Here is a 20830-nt window from a genome sequence, read left to right as displayed (position 1 = left end):
TTTTCAAGCTTCTTAATCACTTTTCTGTCAGGAACTGAGACCAGACACTATTACACTAAATTTTACCAACAATACAAATTAAATCAATTATTCTTATTATTAACGAAAAAAAAACAAGTGTCGTTAAAGTGTAGATGGCGTTATGGGTCTTTATGTCGACACCAGCGCCAGTTCCCACTCTTGCAAGTTAACCATACTCCTTGGGATTCAGTGCAGAGGCAGGGTAGCCAGCAGGCCAAAAAATCACGAAAAAGACCAAATTAAAGAATAAAAAAATCACAGGGATGCAAATTTCAACTGCAAATATTTTTTTTTGTATCTAGGGTACCACAAAGAGGAGAGATTTATTTACCACGAGGTTACACAATATATTATTTATATCGCTGAAGTGTCAAAGTAAAACTGAGAGCGGCACTAATTGAAATTATTAATTACACATGCATAAAAAGTTTTTTTTGAAAATTCCGTTTATAACCATTAAGATTTTCTGAAAACAAGTTCAGAATGCAATATGTTCCACACATTAGGGACCGGTGTGTCGAGTAGAAAATTATCAACTTTTTCACACGTCGGCTGGTCTCCAGACTCAAATATAATGACGCAAATCATAATGAAAGGGTACATCTTTTAGGTCTAAGAATCTAATATATGCATCTTGTTAATGCACAATCCATATTTTGCATGCAGAATTCATATTCTGCACAAATACTTCCAATAAGACAAATTATTCTACTCAGTTTATGCAGGATTCATAGTCTGCATAAATACCTGTGTAGAGACAAATTACTACTAATCACAAGTATGGAACCCCTATCCTGTGTAGCAGTGGAATGATGGTCTGTTTGGAAGTACGGTACCCAGGGATCAATCCCCACTGAATCACTGCTACAAGGTAAGGCCTTGCACCCCACTGCATCTGTACCCCACTGCTACAAGTTAATCGGCGATGCGAGAGTAGAATGTGAGTAAATTATGCATATAAGGTACAACATTTTCCTGGGGTTCTGAGTATAACTGAAATGTTAGAGCATCTCGATATGAAAATCTATATTAAAGTTTCAAGAGACAAAAATGTTGTTTATTAGAAAAAAAAACATACATGAAGGAATTATCATAGTAAAACTACAGATACTAGAGAAATATCAAGTGAAAAGTTGTATTAAAGTCCAAAGAATAATAAGAGGTATATTTACTTATAAAAAAATCAAAAAGCCGAAAATTCCGAGAGAACAGACCGTCATTTAGTTTTTACGCACGATTTTTACGTGACAAACAGAAACCTAATACACTTTAAAACAAAAAGTACTTCCGAGGCATATTAGTTTTTAAAAAAAAGGGTTAAAATTTATTGCTTCTTGTAATATTGAGTGTGTTCCAGCACCAAATTATCGTTCAGGATAATTAATTATTTGTTCCAAGATACCGGATAAGACACATAATAATTCTTATTGGTGATAGTACAGGACTGCCTTTAGTGTTAACTCCTTTTATGTATAATAAGCATTTTAAGGGTTATATTTGTTGTTTTCGCCCATTTAAGCATGAAGGTAATAACAAACAATCACTGATCATTAATGACAGCTGAGTCTTTGAACACAGTCGTTATACAAGGAACGCATATATGTATCTATCCTTACCTTCACGTTATCTGGCAATGTCCTTTCGTTAAAAGGATGGATCTCAACAAACTTGAAGGTTTCAGCTAGGACGTAAAATGCCTTGTTCAGCTTTTTTGCACAAATTGCCAACTGGTAGGTCCCAATCTGTAAAGAATATTGCAAGGATTTACCGCAAAGTTTTAAAGCAATGGTAATGAAAATCTTCATAAATAATATGGCGAGAAACTGACTATAGAGCCATATATTTGTGCCTTTTTTATAGCTAATTTGACGCTACGAACACTAAAAATGAAATTCAAAATTCTTAAAATTCCTGAGAGTTGTCGGCCCAGGGGTCAAGGAGGAAACTACATTACATTTGCATGTACAACTAGTGAAGATAAGCCAAATAATTCTAAGTTTAGTACCCGTAGCGTTGGAAATATAAATCAAGTTCTGGACGCTGTTCATGAGGGGTAGAAGAAAACTGTTTTTCAGAAAATTTCATTGTGTCTGCTCAAAGACGTATTCATTGGGAAGGGAGTATTAACATACACTCATTTTGTAAAATAATTTTACAAAACCCCAGGTCCACCACCCGTAAAGAAAAACAAGGCAAATGTAAATATAGAAATATTTCTATAAAATAAAGAAACATGGTTATAAGATATACAGTGGGGTGGTTAGCAACAAGAATCGTGCACATCTGGAAAAAAGCACCAAAATTGGTGAAAATAGAGATTAAAGCACGGGGAATCTAATGGTGACGAAGCACATCGAACGGGAGCTCTAAAGAACCTTTACGAGCGCCCGAATCGCTAAAAATAAGCAAGTTCACCAGCATGTCTACAGAAGCATCAAAACCTCTCAATATATATTTTAAGATATGGTAATTCCAATGATGGCTATATCAAAAGTAAAGGATCACTCTGAAGCACGCAATAGGGCGCTCAAAAAGCGCAAAATAGGAGCACCTATCCCATGACATCAAAACAGGCAAAACATAGTTTACAGTACTAGAGGTTCGAAGATTACAAGCAGCATCTCGAGCCAGCGCGTCAAAGCACAAATTTGCGCGCTCAAAACCTTGCAAAACAGCCCAAAACTGATGGAAAGTTTAAAAAAACTCCAGAAAAAGTGGTAATGTAGTACAAAGTATGGGGAACCCAATAGTCACATGGAGAAAGTTGAGCGATCACTTTATAGCACCTTCGTAATGGCTGAAAAGTGTGCTAAAAGCGCAATTGCTTATTATGGACAGTTCACATTTGGTAGAAACATGGTTTGAAATGCCGAGAGTCGAGTGGTGTTGAAAAGAAACTGAATCTGTAAGCCTGAATCCGGTCCTAGCATGTTGTAATGCCTGCTTCAAGCACGCAAATAGAGAAATACAAAAACATTAGTTTCTCAAAAGAAGCAGATATTCGAAATGACATCGAACATTCAAAACAAAGACCGGATTAAAGCGTCCAGCAGAGCCTACGACGCTTAATGACACGAAGAGAATGACAGATTTTGAACACAGATAGAAACTTACATGGCACTTTTTTGGAGATGCACAATCGAAACGGCCATTTTCGTTTGCTACTTTAACTAACTTGTCTTGATTGTCATTGTTACTGGAAAATAGAATACAAAATAAGGTAATAATTATCACATAATATGGTTCTTCACTGAGACATCAGATCATATGTTGAACAACCGAGATTCCAAGTTAGGCTAAGCCTTAAAAGGGACATCAAAATACATACCCTTGGCAAGAACAAAACTCGGTGCACTCAAGTGAGCTGGTCTTATAGTTGCTGCGTCCAGAGCAATTGCAACTGCATCGTATAAGCTCTCAACTGGCGACAGCAGCTTGGGATAGGGTTGACCTTCGGGGAGCCAAAAGCACACTGCTAGTCTTTTTCCATCCGTAATCTTTGGGATTCTCGTAATTTCTGAGGGTTGGCGGAAGTCTGTCCACGGATGATTCTTCCGTGAACAGATACTTCCTCGACTGGATCTGTGATATAAAAGCACAATCTGTGCAAATTGTGCACAATCTGTGATTGTTTTCAATCGGTGCAAAATCGTTTTAAGTGAGCTCTTGAAGAGAAGAAGACAGGCGGTTGAAGACAAGTGTTATGGCACTGTGCACTTCCCATGCTTTCCCAACCCTCCTTTGCCATGACACAGGAATGCTGACACAGTGTTGCAGCCACTTAGAGCGTAGAAGGAAAGCAGTGACAGTGCCTTTTCTTCGCCAAGTGCAGGTACTATGTCGTGAACAGGAATGTAACGGAAACTCTTCCCTTAACCATAGGCTACGTACAGTTGATCAACACCAATAAGAAAGTACTTTGCGATGAGCAGAACAATTACATCTGAATCAACCGTTCTGAGATTCATGAGATGAAATTCATGTTGCAGCACGCTTGATGAAGGTAGTGTAGGACTATCCTGTTTTCTATCCACTCGTGGTTGCTAGGATGAATTTTAGCCAAGTCAGTTGAAATTGTACTTCTAGCACTATCACCAGAAGTTACGAAAACCAAATATCTTTTTTGTCATGAACTCAAATAGGCTCTGCTTTTTATTTAAACACTGAAGGAAACTGTCCAGCTTCTTGAAATTGGCGTTCTTTCTTCAACCTTTTTCTGACACATAGTCTAGCCACGCTTTTCTCGTGTAGAAGTTTTCAAGCTGTCGGACTTATAAACGACAAAGACGATGTCAACTCGTTTTGTTCCACTTGTGAACTGCTTACGAAGGTATTGGCAGATTTCTTCTATACGCCAAATGTCTCTTTTTGGCTTGATAAGGTGGACTAGGACAGCAACATCAAAAACTTTGGAATCAGCGTAAGGCTTCTCGGTTATAACTTCAGAAGAATAAGCTGTGAGCAGAGTTATAATATCAGACTTCGGGCCTAATATCAGATTACCCTGATCAGAGACTGAAGGAGAAAAAGGCTGGTTCTCGTGTTTACAAAGACTCTCCTAAGTCAGCGCCTTTGGTGTTGCAGCCAATATAGAGTTTGGCAAATAGGACCGAATCTGACTTGGCCATCTAAAGGATCGATTTTGACTTCGGTATCGATGATGGAATGGGGTTCAAAATAGTGGCTTTTTTTAATTTGGAATAGAAATAGACAACAGGAAATATAGAAAGCTTTACTAGAGCGATGGTTACAGAGTGAAACATTACAAGATGGTTCTATAATTTACTGATTATTTTTTGTACCCAGTTCTACCTTCTTAAATGGTGCTTCATCTAGAAACAAGCTATAAAAAGGTATACTATGTATATCCTTATAAAACATTTTTCTGTCTTTTATCAAGACTAGCATCTAGAAACGATCTTGAGATGAAAAAAACAAATCCATTTCTAATAGATAGTTCTCTACTCCAACCCGTCAAGTTCAGAGAGCAAAAAATTAGTTTAAAAAATGTACGGAAATTACTAATGCAGTATTCTTGATTTAGCTTGAGCTCAAATAAGTACTATAAGCACACAGAAACCGGCACTTGAACTGTTGAGACCAATTTAACAAGTTTATATAAACAAATCGGAAAAGCGGCATACAGAGGCATTTTATGACGATGATCAAAATCGCCAAAGACTGATAAAAAATACAACAGTTTTCTTATAAATAAAATATAGACGAAAAATTCGGAATTTCACTTTAACGTGTTTTTTTTTAAACTGGGGACTAAAGGATAAAAAAAAGAGTAGAGTATTCGCTAACGCTTAAGAATAAGAGAAGGGGGATAGTTGGAACTTCCTCGGCTAAATTTTAAAAATTATCATTTTCACATTTTCATTAAAAAGAAAACAGGAAAACAAAAAGAACCACTCCATAGATTTTGAAATGTACTTTTTTATATCTTCATAGAAAAATGAAAGAAAAAACTCCTCTTCTCTACATTTTATGATTTGGCATTACTGTTTTGATACTCCCCTCACAGAAAGATTCAAACCATTTTCGCAGCGTAGAGATATGCAGATGAAATTTGGCAACGTTGGAGCTACTATTTGATTGAGGCTTTTCTTTTATTCTGGTCATATAGAGGGTAAACTACTGAACACAAAGGCGTCTAAACTCCACGTAGGTGTCAAGTCTACAAAGCATCAATAGTAGATTTTATCTCTGTTCTTCGTATAAAACACTTGAGGCAGAATAACCAGTATAAAAACAACAGAAAAGCTCAGTTTTTCTGACAGATGTAAAGAACAAAGCTAAAACAAAACAATTTTTTTGCTTTACCGCCTATGCAACATATAGCTACAATGTAAAACTAATTCAAATAAACTGGCTGATGACATTTTCATATGTTTGTAGGATTATGCAAAACCAGCGCTTTACGGAAAACACAGATGTTACACAGGTTGCGAAGAAATAATTTCTGTCAGTTTCAAGTTTTAACTTTGCTCTTTACTTTCACAGGAAAAAATTAGTTTTTTTGAAACAATTTTTCCTCGTTTTTAGGATAATAACAATATGTGATTGTCAGGATATATGTGCGAAAAAAAGAAAGAAAAAATGACTCGTGGATTTCTTTTTAATGAATATATAAATTTAAAAAAACATTTTAAAATGACATTTTTTGCTGGTATTGAATTTATTCTTTCAATCCAAGTCCACTTTTGAATACTTATAGTATAATTTTAAACATGGTTTTAAGATGTTTTACTTATTTTGTTTAAAGATAGTATATTTATCTATTTCAATTTCAAAGTTGGTAAGCTTACGCTTATCCTATTTTTATTTGAAATTGAATTTCATAAAAAAATTAAATTATAAGTTGGATCACTATCTCTCAAGAGAATTCTGAGGTAGCTTGAGTTTTTGAATTACTAGATTTTTAGGAGTCGTGGGTTATTGTATTTCTTAGCATTGGACGTGATCGTCTCTTACTAGGTTCCTAGCTACCGCTGCAACCAGGACCTCCAATTCAACAAACAGTGTCAGCTTTGACAAAATCTCAAAATTTACTAACCAAAATTTCGCTTTTCATAACAATATAGCGTATCTTTTCACTTTTTAAAGTTTGATATATTTTGCTTAAATTACAGGATTCACAATTTTATTAAAAAAGTCCATTTTTCTCTTTCTACTGTCGCCATATCTGTTTATTACACCGTTGATGCGGCTATTACATTTCTTAGTATTGGACGTGATCGTCTCTTACTGGGTCACAACAGTAGCTAGCAACCTAGTAAGAGACGATCAGGTTCAATATAATTTTACAAAATAGGATTGGGACAGTTATTAAAAATCAAACCAATACCTTATTTATTATCCCGCCACTTATACAAACACCTTCTGCTCCAACAATGACTATATCAACGGATTCCATGATGAAACCCATGGCTGAATCCAAAACTAAAGTGCAAGGGATATTTTTCTCGTCCAATAACTTCTTTACCTCTGCCCTGAAACAAAAATATATTGGAGCATTAGAATAGAATTACAGTCTAAAATGTAAGAATTAGTATTTTTACAGTAAATACTACTAGTAGTACTAAACTCACTACAGCACCAAGCAGCCTGAGGCCAGCACAGCTAAACAAACTCCTCCTCCATCCCAATCTATTTAAAGCCTCCCTCTTTACACCCTCCCAAGAATTTCCCATTTTCCTTAAATAACTAGAAAGTAGAGCAAAATCCGAACTTGGCAATACAGAAGTTTACTGTAACTGATTTACCATGTTTTGTGTCTTATTTTAAGTCTTATTTTCTTATTTATAATTTTATATCTTATTATTTATTTATATTATATACTATTTATATTATATCTATTATTATCTTATTACTACAATAGTACCTCATTTTGCGTCTTATTTTCTTATTTTTCAGTACCGTGTGCAGCATAACCACCCTTTTTAATTTCTTACCTTGCAATACAAATTTTCTTAATTATTTCGTTCCAGTAATTCGTTTAATGGCCTCTTTCTGAATATTAGGCAGATGAATAGGACGAAGAGGACCAATCGAACGGCCACCCTGCTTACTTGACCAAACCTCACCGCATTACTTTTATGGGTATACTGAAAGATCAGTTGAAAATCTTCAGAAGAATATTACTATACACTTAGAGAATGTAATTTTTGACAAATTTCATTAAGTTAGCATTAAATAACATTTTATGAAACTGTTCCAGGTAAAGATAAAAGTTGTATGGAATATGATTGGGAACATTTTAAACATCTAACACAAGCGATTAAACTCTAAAGCTTTATATTTTGCAACTTTTTCAATTAAGTTTGTTTTATTGTTTCTAACATTATTAAAGTGAACAAGCAATAAATTAATTTTGTAGACATATTACCCTAATCTATTTACCCGTGGCAATGAATAAAAAAAAGATAATCAAAAAGGCTTAAACATTATTCTGCCTAATGAAAGGGCGTTACTTATGCCATACCCTGTATTTTTTTAGAAAAAGAAGTAAGAAAGTCTCTTTTTTTCAAAGACTAAAAAATTAAGCGGAAAAGATTGCAAACAAAATTTAGATCGCAGATCAAATATAGATGATATTAAGTTGCACTGAAAAATAAAATAAAACATTTCGAATTACGCTTTATATGTGTTTATCATTTTAGGGGCACATTCACAATAACATTTCACTTATACCGAAATTCCGCATACGCCAAATTGAGCCAATCAGGTTTTTTCACAGAATTTCCTGATTGGCTAAAAATTCTGATTGATCCAAATTAGCGCTAGCTAAATCTCCATATTAGTATATATATATATATATATATATATATATATATATATATATATATATATATATATATATATATATATATATATATATATATATATATATATATATATATATATAATCATATAAAATAAATACGAGATTTCTTTTCCCGTTAAAAATGCACTGTGTGTATTACGTTCTTAGTCATTCCTCCCAGAAAGAGTGGCGAAAAATCTACCGCGACTACTTTATGGAAAAGAAAATATAAATATCAGAAATTCTCAACATTCACCATCAGTGCCTGGTGAATATCGACATACTCTGGTGAAAGTCAGAAATAAGGGTATTCAGCAAATACATTGGACATAAACCAAGCGACAAGGTTATTCTTGACATTCACCAGAGAATATCGACATTCACACATTTCGGACATTCACGGTAACATATATATCAGATACGACCTATGATCTGAACGCTAAAAGAAGATAACGTTGGGTCAATATACGACAGTTTGAAAGTAAATTTTAAAACTGAGCCTGACTTTTCTTGGTAAATTTCATTAGTAAAAATCAACTCAAAACATATCAGTAACTACAACAATCTTTCTGAAAAATAAATAAATAATAATCATAATCATCACCCATCACTTTTGTTTTATGATAAAAAATGGCAGCTGGAATTTCGTTGTTTTGCCCCGAAATGAATGTAATCTTGGCACAAAAAAAAGATTCAAGGGCATGGATTCATTAATTTTATTAAATAAAAAAAACTAGTTTTTTTAAACTAAAAGTAAAGCGATATTAAAACTTAAAAAATCCAAGACTTAAAAACTCAAAATCCTCGTTTTTCACCTATTTGATTTTTCTATTTTCATTTATTATTTCCTTTTTTGTTTTCCTACGTTATTCATTTATCAAATTTTTAATTATTTAATTAAATTAACTTTAATTATTTATTATTTAATTTACACATAATTAACATCTTCAGTTATTCAATCCAATATTTCACTAATTCCGTACATATTTTTTCACTGAATCAAATCTTCTTAAATTAGAGGTAGGACAATTTTTATGGTTCAGTATTATAGAGGGATTTTTGCGACAACCTGTATATTAACAGCAAAAAAAGTGTCAAAATAGGCCTATAAAACAAGCTAGTAAAAATCATCGCAAATAACGAGTGAAAAGGGAAGTTATTAAAAAAATCGACCATGATTCTGTTGTTATAATCAATTTTAAAATAAAGGTTAATAATCGGTCTCAGTCACTAACTTTGGAGAATGCTATAACTGGCAATAATTGATATTAACATGAAGAAAAAAAGTCAAAATAATTTGAATTTAGAGCCAAAACAACTAGCCATAAAAACTACGGTTTTTCTAAGTGTAGTTTATAAGTTAAGCCAATCTTATCTGAACTTGGCGTTGAAGTAGGTTGAAATGAATGTAAAACCTTAGTTTGAAGCTTTGGCTGGTTGTAAATTGATTTTCTATTCAAAACGGATTATAAAGCTTCAGATCTCTAAACTTTTACTAATCGGATTTTTTCCTTTTGTAGTAAAATTTATAAACTTTTTCTATACTATTTCTTAACTTGTTTAAAGTCACAGTTTCCGTTTTATCGCTATTTAATTGACAAAATAGCAACAAGGATTGATGATATGGTTAGGCAAAATTAGAGAAAAGTTGCCATTTTGCAGTAATCTTAAAAAAGTAATAAAGAAAAGAACGAAACAGAGCTTTTTGAATAAGCGTCAATATCGATTGAAAAGAATGAAATCAATTACCCGCTATTATCCGGTCTTGATTCGGTTACATAAACCTTAAATTTCTTTCCATCATCAGCAGCTTTGAAGAGTGACTGAAGAACAACCCGAGATTTGGAGTGAGTCAGAATTTTCTAGAAAAGCAGTCGGGTGAACCTTATTGAAACAGAATAATAAACAGATACAAGAAACAGGGCCGCACACAGGATTTTTATTTCTAGGGCAGGTTGCAATGGAAAAGGGATTTTTCTAGACATTGCACAGCTAAGAAATTATATTTATATGTAATTATTTACGCTTCAAGGAAAGAGAGGGGGGTCAAGCTAATAGGCACTCCCAACAATTTTGGACAAACGTCTGCTAGCAAAGAGACTCAACTAGTAAGCCAGCTAGCCAAGAGTTCTACTTGTTTCATAGAACCCTTAATAGCCTTGCATTTTTGTTCACTCGTTACTTTTTTGTTAGTACCCGATCTATGCTATTATGTTGTGTTATCCAGAGGCATTCAGCAAAGAAAGAAAGTATTTTTTACTCAGCCCTATGGAATTTATTTTATTTTGAAGTCACCATTGCAGGATAGATTAGTGATTTTTTGAAATAATATTAATGATTTATTTTGAAAATAATAATGTCAACGGAAAACTAAAACGTGTCTGCCCATGTATTTTTGACAACAAATGTCTTAAACTTAAACATTAAGGTTATTTTGTTAATGAATTTTTCAGTTTTTCGTTCTTGTCATCGCACTTTTCTTAGAATAAAAATTAAATGTTATTAAATATCAGACGTTATATGCTACAAGTTTAGTGTTAGCATAAGTTATTTCACTGTGTTACTACCATTTAAGTTCAAGACATTCTTGGTAAATAGGACATAAAAAGTTTGTTCATAGTGTCCAATAAAGCAATTGAGGAAATAGGCAATATTCAGTTTTTATTACTATTTAAATAAATAAAAACACAAAATATGTTATAAGTTTAGTGTCAGCATTAGTTATAGTCTATATTTCACTGTGTTAGTACCTTTCAAGGTCAAGGCATCCTTGGTATGTAATAAAACAAATAAGATTACCAACTAGATCTATTCGACGACTCTATTATACAGTGAATAGGGTGTAAAAGTTTTTTAACAGTGTTCAATAAAACAATTGAAGAAATAGGCAATATCCAGTTTCTATTTAAATTTAAAATAAAACAACACAAAATACGCTATAAGTTTAGTGTTAGCATAAGTTATAGTGTATATATAGAGTATAAAAAGTTTTTAGGATAGGGTATAAAAACGTAGATAACTTCGAAGACCATACTGCCTTTCCATGACGAAAGTAAAACAGTTCAAAATAGGGATGAAACCTTTTAATTGACAGTGAACAGTTTAAATTTTTTTAACTGGATATTTCGAACACATATACAGTGTTCATCATCAGCATTAAAAATCTGCTGAGTTTTGCTGCTGATGATGAACTACATTGTGTTACATCGTATTTTTGACTACATTTTTTGTCTCAAATTTAAATCCTAGACTGAGCCTATGACTTTATTTTTTATTAATTTGTGAGTATGTTTTACATATAATATTACACGGTTTTGAATGGGAGGGGGGCGTATATACGTTCTAAGATCACACTGGCTGCACATGACACACGAAACCAAGAAAGGAAAGAATATAACAAATGAAAAAAAGGTGAGAAAACGAGGATTTTGTCAGCCAGTAGCAAAACATGAAGTCGAAAATCAAGCAAATATTTGAACAAGGATCTCCAATTCCTCTTTTTTCCTCTTGCATATTTCACCTCGAAAGGTTTAATTTTTTTTTTTTTTTTTTTTTTTTTTTTTTTTTTTTTTAGACCTGGCGGAGGTCCTTGTCAAAATATTTTGGGAGAGTTGTTGGACATCGGGCATGAATTAAGCTCGCTACGCCAATGGCCAGTTTATAGGAACAAAAGCCAAGGTTTAACGAAATAGGTAAAAACACAAGACTGTTTTTTATCTATTTCTCATGTACTAGCTCAAAATTGTCCCATTGTTGTTCAGTCATTGTTTCTTCTTTGTTTTTCATTCACATTGGAGCTGAGCAATTCTTCAAGGGATCTATGGAAGAAATGTCACTCTTAGCTAGTGACTCATTATTGTGACCAGTGTGACTCAGTTTAAGTATTCACAGCGATTGAAAGCAATTGTTACGAAACTCCGATCTTTAAAAAACTAAAAGTGTGTGATAAAACTAAAATGTTCTTACCATTCCATTACGAATGAAATCGCTACTCAATTTAGCTATTTTCTCCCTTGATTTCATCATTCTTTTTAAATACTTCTCCCCGTTAGAAACCATGGCTTCTTTAGCTTTCTCAAAATCATTTTCCTAAAAAAAAGAATCAGTTGAATTATTAAATAATTTTTTAAATAACAATTACAAATAAAGAAAGAAATGGTTAGCTTATGATTATGAGTTAACCACATCTATTTTCATTTTACTTTTTTTTGTAAGCAATCCCCAACAGAAATAGGTCCCACAGAGCTGAAGGCAGCTGCGAACGTGACTGCTGTTAAAGTGCTCGTTTTCACTTCAGACGTTCTTTCCAGTCACATACTGCAGCAGAATAACAAGAAGTCCGGTACAGTGCTGCCGTCTATTAGGAATGTTTGGAGAAAGTTTTTTAGAATTGATTTCATAATATCAACAACAACACAACAACAAAACAGTTGCAAGCTAGTAGAGTGAATCATGGCCCATAGTAACCGAAAGTTTAAAAGTGCGTTTTGAAGAAAAAAAAAACTGTATTGTGAGAAAAACTTGTGAGAAAAAGCAGTCTAAGAATTCATTTGAAAGTTAATGCCTACTCCATTGGCACTTTTGGTGTCATTCCTGGAGTGGTAAGGCTGAGAAGCATAACATTTGCCCGATTAAAATCTCCATGATTAAAAAAAACGGAGATTTAAAATCCCTTTCTCAAATATTTCCTCTCTGTCCCCTTAATCAGTGAAAACTTAAAAACTCATTTTTGGATAAACTGACTTTCAACAGTTTAATTCAGGAAAAACAGCTATTATTTATGCTTATCTAAACCCTTAAAGTTAATCACGAAAACAAACTCTCAAGAATTTTGAGGACGACCTTGACAGCCTTTGAAAAATGCGGCAGATCGAAACGAGGAGTGGCCTTGATTTTTAATTAATTTATTTTTTTAATCCGAAAGAAGTTTTCCTCCGGTTGGTTTGAAATTTTAACAGGATGCAGCCTCAAAAAATGGGATATGAAAACCTTAAAAAACGTTTTAATCTTCAAAAGAACTCAAGCAAGGTTAATGAAACTATTAGGAACGGAACTAGGGGCTACTTCTAAGATTTTTTCTTGCAAACTTGACTGGCATTTTGACTGTGTGTTTTTTTTTTTTACTGTTGACCCTTTCACAGGCAGCGCAATAGCGATTCCTAAATAAGGAGCGATGTGGGCACAATGTTTCATTTACTTTTGTATATATATATATATATATATATATATATATATATATATATATATATATATATATATATATATATATATATATATATATTTTTGTTTTAGACCAGGACACTTTGTATTGAAGTAGTAATTCTAGAAACTTCGAAAAGAGTTCATTCGATTGAAATGGAAAAGGCTAGTGCCTTTTTAAATAGTCAAAAGTGATTGGAGGGCAACTAACATCCCTCCCACGCCCACAATTTCGCGAAACACATCCAATCCAAATTTTGAGATAGCCCTTCTGTTCAATGTAGTTGAAAGGTCCGGAAATTATGCCTTTGAGGATGACCGCCTCCACCCACATTCTCCAGGGCAAGGGTTGTAAGTTATGCTCTGGAGCATATAAGGTTTATATATAAATGGCGATCGTAAAACCTTCGGAGGGACTCATTGGATTGGTGATCAGAAGCTCCAGTACCCTCTTTTAGATTCAGAGTGATCGGAGGGTGGATATCCCCCCAGACCTCATGTTTTCTCGAAATGCAACTCACAGAAATTTTGAGATAACCATTTCTTGTCGCAAAAACTTCCAAAAAGGCTCGTTCGATTTTCCCCTTTTAATAGTAAAAAGTGATTGGAGGGGAGCTAGCCCCCCTCAAACGCTCACCATTCCCCCAACCACATCAAATCAAAATTTTGCGATACCCATTTTGTTCAGCATAGTTAAAAGGTCCGGAAATTATGTCTTTGAGGATGACAGCCCTCCCACCCTCAGGGCAAGGACTGAAAGTGACCGGAGGGTGTATACCACCCCCCACCTCATATTTTTCCCAATTGTATCTGATAGAAATTTTTAGATGGTCATTTGTTGTCATAAAAATTCTAAAAAAGACTCATTCGATTACAAATTAAAAGGGTATTTTATAATTGTCACTCCCCCCCCCACAACCATCAATTCCCAAAACACATCTAATGAAAATTTTGACAAAGCCATTTTGTTAAGCGTAGTTGAAAGGTCTAGAAATTATGTCTTTGAGGATGACACCCCTCCCCTCAGTGCAAGGGTTACAAGTTATGCCCCGAGGGCATATACTTTATTGAAAGGATGGTCGTATAAACTCTGAAGAGGCTCATTTGAATGGAGATCAGTTGTTCTAGTTCCCTTTTTAATAAACAAAGTGATTGGGGGCAGCCGCCCTTCCCCTACGTTTCATTTTCCACAAATGCATCCGACAATTTTTTAAATAGCCCTTTATTCAAAGATAGTCTAAAGATCATACTATAAGGCATATGGAGGGGGGGAAGAGTCCCCTAGAGTCTAGGGGTAATGGTTGTAAGTTATGCCCCAGGGGCATACAAGGTTTTTATGGAAGAGGTGGTCGTGTGAACTTTAGAAGAGGCTCATTTGATTTGAATGTATAATTATAGTTCCATTTTAAAAGTCAAAGATGATGGAGAGTACCTAACATCCTCTTTTCCCAAAACAAATTCAATTGAAAATTGTGAGAAAGCAATTCTGTTACCAATTGTACAAAAATCATATAAAAATGTCTTTAGGGTGGACACAATCCCCCAGAGCCATTAGAAAAGAGTTGTAAGTTATGCCCAGAGCATGTAAGGTTTCTTTTGGAACGGGTGGATGTATAAACCTTGGATTTGATGGAGCTCATTTGATTGAAAGTCGGAAGCTTTAGTGCCCTTTTTTAAGAATCGAAAATGAATGGAGGGACGTCAGCCCCTCTCCCAAGCCTATCATTCCCAAAAACATCTCCAATCGAAATTTTATAAGAGCTATTTTCTTCAGCATTGTTGAAAGGTCCATCATTGAGAATGTCAACCTCCCCACAGGCCTTAGGACAAGGGCTTTAAGTTAGGCAATTCGTTCACTGTTTACACATAGTATATGTTATTGAGAAAAGAATGCATTTTTGAACTTTACTTTCTAAGAAGACGAGGGGTATTCAAATGAATTTTTTAGAGAATATTGAAGGAAATATTGAACTAAATCAAAACACATCGTGCGTATAAGGATTGTAAATAGGGTCTAACACAGGAAAAAACTGAGTTTATTAATTTGGAAAATTCAGAAAATGACAAAGGAGATGATGAAAAAGGCAAATGAAATAAACAAATAATACCAAATAAAGCGAATTCGAATCGTATAAAAAAATCTTAAAACGTCAAATTTTCCACAAAAAAAGACATCCTATAGAATTTTATATATCTACTCGGCAAAAATCATATGTTTTTTATGCCACTTGTTATCTACCAAGTGACATATAGTGATCGCAAAATCTGTCGGTCTCTCAATCGGGCAGTCAGTCCCGGTTTTGTTACTTTAGGCACTTCTATGTAAGCTAGGACGATAAAATTTGTCAGGCGTATCAGAACCAGACCAAATTAAATTAGAAATTGTCTTTTCCCCGATTCGACCATCTGGGGGGGGGGGGAGATGGTTAAATCAGAAATTTTAGAAAAAATAAGGTATTTTGAACTTACGAACGGGTGATCGGACCTTAATGAAATTTGATATTTGGAAGGATATCGTGTCTCAGAGCTCTTATTTTAAATCCCGACGGGATCCGGTGACATTGCGGGGAATTGGGGGGGGAGACCTAAAATCTTGGAAAACGCTTAGAATGGATGGATCGGGATGAAACTTGGTGGGAAAAATCATCACATGTCCTAGATACGTGATTGACATAACTGGAACGGATCCGCTCTCTTTGAGGGAGTTGGAGGGGGAGGGTTAATTCTGAAAAATTAGAAAAAATCAGGTATTTTTAACTTACGAAGGAGTGATCGGATCTTAATGAAATCTGATATTTGGAAAGATATCGTGTTTCAGAGCTCTTATTTTAAACCCCGGCAGGATCCGGGGAAATTGGGGGGATTTGGTGAAGTTACTTGGTGGGAAAAATAAGCACAAGTCCTAGATGCGTAATTGACATAGCCGGAACTGATCCGCTCTATTTGGAGGAGTTGGGGGGGGAGGGTTAATTCTGAAAAATTAGAAAAAATGAGGTATTTTTAACTTACGAAGGAATGACCGGATCTTAATGAAATTTCATATTTAGAAGGAACTCGTAACTCAGATCTCTTATTTTAAATCCCGACCGGATCCAGTGTCATTGGGGGGGGGGACCGGAAATCTTGGAAAACACTTAAAGCGGAGAGATCAGGATGAAACTTAGTGGGAAGAATAAGCACTAGTCCAAGATATGTGACGAAAATAACTGGACCGGATCCGCTCTCTTTGGTGGAGTTGGTGGGGAGTAATTCGGAAAAACTAGAAAAATGAGGTATTTGTAACTTACGAACAGGTAATCAGATCCTAATGAAATTTGATCTTTAGAAGGATCTTGTGCTTTAGAGCTCTCATTTTAAATCCCGACCAGATCTGGTGACATTGGAGGGAGCTGGAGGGGGAAACCGAAAATCTTGAAAACCAAAGATCTTGGAAAACGCTTAGAGTGGAGAGATCGGGATGAAACTTGATGGGAAGAATAAGCACAAGTTATAGATATGTAATTGATATAATTGGAACGGATCCGTTCTCCTTAGGGGAGCTGGGGGTTGTTAATTTGGAAAAATTAGAAAAATTGAGGTATTTTAACTTAAGAACGGGTGACCGGATCTTAATGAAATTTGATATTTAGAAGGAACTCATGTCTCAGAGCTCTTATTTCAAATCCGACCAGATGTGTTGACATTGGAGGGAGTTAGAGAGGGAAACAGGAAATCTTGGAAAACGCTTATAAATGTTGTAGATACGTGATTGACGTAACCGGACTGGATCCACTCTCTTGGGGGAGTTAGGAGGGAGTAATTCGGAAAACTAGAAAAAATAAGGTATTTGTAACTTACGATCGGGTGATCAGATCTCAATGAAATTTGATCTTTAGAAGGATCTTGTGCTTTAGAACTCTCATTTTAAATCCCGAGCAAATCTGGTGACATTGGAGAGAGCTGGAGAGGGAAACCAGAAATTTTGGAAACCGGAGATCTTGGAAAACGCTTAGAGTGGAGAGATCGGGATGAAACTTGATGGGAAGAATAAGCACAAGTTATAGATATGTAACTGACATAATTGGAACGGATCCGTTCTCCTTATGGGAGCTGGGGTTGTTAATTTGGAAAAATTAGAAAAATTGAGTCATTTTAACTTAAGAACGGGTGACCGGATCTTAATGAAATTTGATATTTAGAAGGAATTCATATCTCAAAGCTCTTATTTCATATCCCGACCAGATCTGTTGACATTGGTGGGAGTTGGAGAGGGAAACCGGAAATCTTGGAAAACGCTTATAGACGTTGTAGACACGTGATTGACGTAACCGGACTGGATCCGCTCTCTTTGGTGGAGTTGAGGGAGGGGGAGTAATTCGGAAAAACTAGAAAAAATAAGATATTTGTAACTTACGAACGGGTGGTCAGATCTTAATGAAATTTGATCTTTAGAAGGATCTTGTGCTTTAGAACTCCCATTTTATATCCCAACCAGATCTGGTGACATTGGAGGGAGCTGGAGGAGGAAACTGGAAATTTTGGAAACCGGAGATCTTGGAAAACGCTTAGAGTGGAGAGATTGGGATGAAACTTGATGGGAAGAATAAGCACAAGTTATAGATATGTAATTGACATAATTGGAACGGAACCGTTCTCCTTAGGGGAGCTGGGGGTTGTTAATTTGAAACAATTAGAAAAATTGAGGTATTTTAACTTAAGAATAGGGTGACCGGATCGTAATGAAATTAAATAAAAAAAAACTAGTTTTTTAACTGAAAGTAAGGAGTGACATTATAACTTAAAACGAACAAAGATTACTCCGTATATGAGATGGGTTGTCACCTCCGCAATCCCTCGCTCTTTACGCTAAAGTTTTTTTTTACTGTTTTAAAAAGTAGAATTGTGGCAAAGAGTCAAACTTTAGCGTAAAGAGCGAGGGATTGCGGAGGTGACAACCCATTTCATATACGGAGTAATTTTTGCCCGTTTTAAGTTTTAATGTCGCTCCTTACTTTCAGTTAAAAAACTAGTTTTTTTATTTAATTTATAAACGTTCTTGAATTAATGCATTGTTGATTTTGGCTCTCCACAAATAAATTATTAAAATAAAATTTGCATATTAATTCTTTTTTTTTGGCTAAATGGCTTTCTCTTAGTTTTGATCAGACGATTTTGAGAAATAAGAGGTGGGGAAGGAGGCCTAGTTGCCCTCCAGTTTTTCGATTACCCAAAAAGGCAACTAGAACTTTTAATTTTTAACTAACATTTTTATTAGTAAAAAATATATGTAACTTAAGAATTAACTTACGTAACAAACTTAATTTTTTTTTTATTTTTTTATTATGTATATGAGGGGGTTTGTCCCCTCGTTAATACCTCGCTCTTTACACTAAATCTTAAGTTTTGTCCCAATTCTTTAAGAATGACCCCTGAATCAGAAAAGCCGTAGAATAAATAGTTGAAATTACTAAAAATACTTTAGCCTAGAGAGCGAGGTATTTATCTCCTCCTAAATACCTCGTTCTTTATGCTAAAGTATTTTTAGAACCCCCCCATATGCGTAATAATCTCTGTTCATTTTAAGTTTTAATGCTACTCCTTACATTCAATTGAAAAAACTTTTTCATGTTTATTTTTTTATCGTTTTTTTTTATAGTAATGCTTGAAAATCCCGCGCCCTTTTCATTGAATTTCCCTTCCCCCATGAAATATTCCTCCAAGGAAAGATCTTACCACATAGCCCCCTCCCCTCAACCCTACCCCAAACCAAAAATCCCCCTGAAAACGTCTGTACACTGCCCAATAACCATTACTGTATGTAAACACTGGTCAAAGTTGGTAACTTGCAGTCCCTCCCCCAGGGACTGTGGGGGAGTAAGTCATCCCCAAAGACATAGTTCTTATGGTTTTCGACTATGCGGAACAAAATGGCTATCTCTAAATTTTGATCCGTTGACTTTGGGAAACAAATGAGCGTGGGAGGGGGCCTAGGTACCCTCCAATTTTTTTGGTCACTTAAAAAGGACACTAGAACTTTTCATTTCCGTTAGAATGAGCCCTCTTGCGACATTCTAGGACCACTTGGTCGATACGATGACCCCTGGGGAAAAAAACAACAAATAAACACGCACCCGAGATCTGTCTTCTGGCAAAAAATATGAAATTCTACATTTTTGTAGATTGGACCTTGAAATTTTTTCCATGGGGCTCTCTGATACGCTGAATGCGATGGTGTGATTTTCGTTAAGATCCTGTGACTTTTAGGGGGGTGTTTTCCCTATTTTCCAAAATAAGGCAAATTTTCTCAGGCTCGTAACTTTTGATGACAAAGACTAAATTTGATGAAACTTCTATATTTAAAATCAGCATAAAAATCCGATCCTTTTGATATATCTTTTAGCATCGAAGTTCCGTTTTTTAGAGTTTCGTTTACTATTGAGCCGGGTCACTCCTTACTACAGTTCGTTACCACGAACTGTTTGACTTGATATTTAGAAAAAACTCATGTCTCATAGCTCTTATTTCAAATCCCGACCAGATCTGTTGACATTGGAGGGAGTTGGAGAGGGAAAACGCTTATAAATGTTGTAAATACGTGATTGACGTAACCGGACTGTATCCGCTCTCTTGGGGGAGTTAGGGGGTGGGATTCAGTGCTTTAGCGAGTTTGGTGCTTCTGGACGTGCTAGGACGATGAAATTGGTAGGCGTGTCAGGGAGCTACACAAATTGACTTGATAAGGTTGTTTTCCCCGATTCAACCATCTGGGGGGCTGAAGGGAGAGGAAAAATTAGAGAAATTGACGTATTTTTAACTTACGAGTGAGTGATCGGATCTTAATGAATTTTGATATTTAGATGGACCTCGTGACTCAGAGCTCTTATTTTATATCTCGACGGGCATTAAGCCTCTGATTGTCCTTTTAAAGCAATCTTGTTCTTATTGTCAGGAAAGAACTGTTGTTTCAAAATTCTACAAATATGGCGAAAGATTATGAGTTGGTTTATTTGGGATATTTTGCCGATATTACCATGTTGCACACGCAACGAAGCCATATTTGTTTCTTTTGTATTCTAAGTTTCAACTCAGCTCTTTACTATCATCAGATAACCCACAGTTTTTTACTTAAAGCAAATAAAAGCAAAGCTATCTCTCCTTCCTCTCAACGCCTCTATAAGGCTTGGCTCTCATTTACTCTTAACTGAAAACAATATGTGTTTTGAACAGTGTGGTCTTCATTTGTCAAAATATTCACCAGAAAAATGACAACAACCAAAAGAAAATCATGATAATGATTACAGGAAATAAACGTTTCAACAAAAA

At 35.0% G+C, this 20830-nt stretch overlaps 1 protein-coding gene across 1 annotated transcript in view; it reads right to left on the bottom strand.

Moving 5' to 3' along the window:
* The window catches only part of LOC136036281 (translation initiation factor eIF2B subunit alpha-like), a 42783-nt gene that overhangs the window by 818 nt on the left and 21135 nt on the right, over window positions 1–20830 (bottom strand). The window contains exons 4-7 of the mRNA XM_065718430.1: window positions 12296–12418; window positions 10079–10191; window positions 6872–7016; window positions 1638–1763 (exon numbers count right to left, since the gene is read on the bottom strand). Coding sequence (XP_065574502.1) covers window positions 1638–1763; window positions 6872–7016; window positions 10079–10191; window positions 12296–12418 — 507 coding nt within the window. The remainder of the gene's footprint in view (window positions 1–1637; window positions 1764–6871; window positions 7017–10078; window positions 10192–12295; window positions 12419–20830) is intronic.

The sequence above is a fragment of the Artemia franciscana genome, chromosome 2 (genome assembly GCF_032884065.1).
Source record: "Artemia franciscana chromosome 2, ASM3288406v1, whole genome shotgun sequence".
NCBI classification, from domain to species: Eukaryota; Metazoa; Arthropoda; class Branchiopoda; order Anostraca; family Artemiidae; genus Artemia; species Artemia franciscana.
The sequence above is the reverse complement of the archived record's forward strand: the minus strand, read 5'-3'. Positions and strand labels throughout refer to the sequence as shown.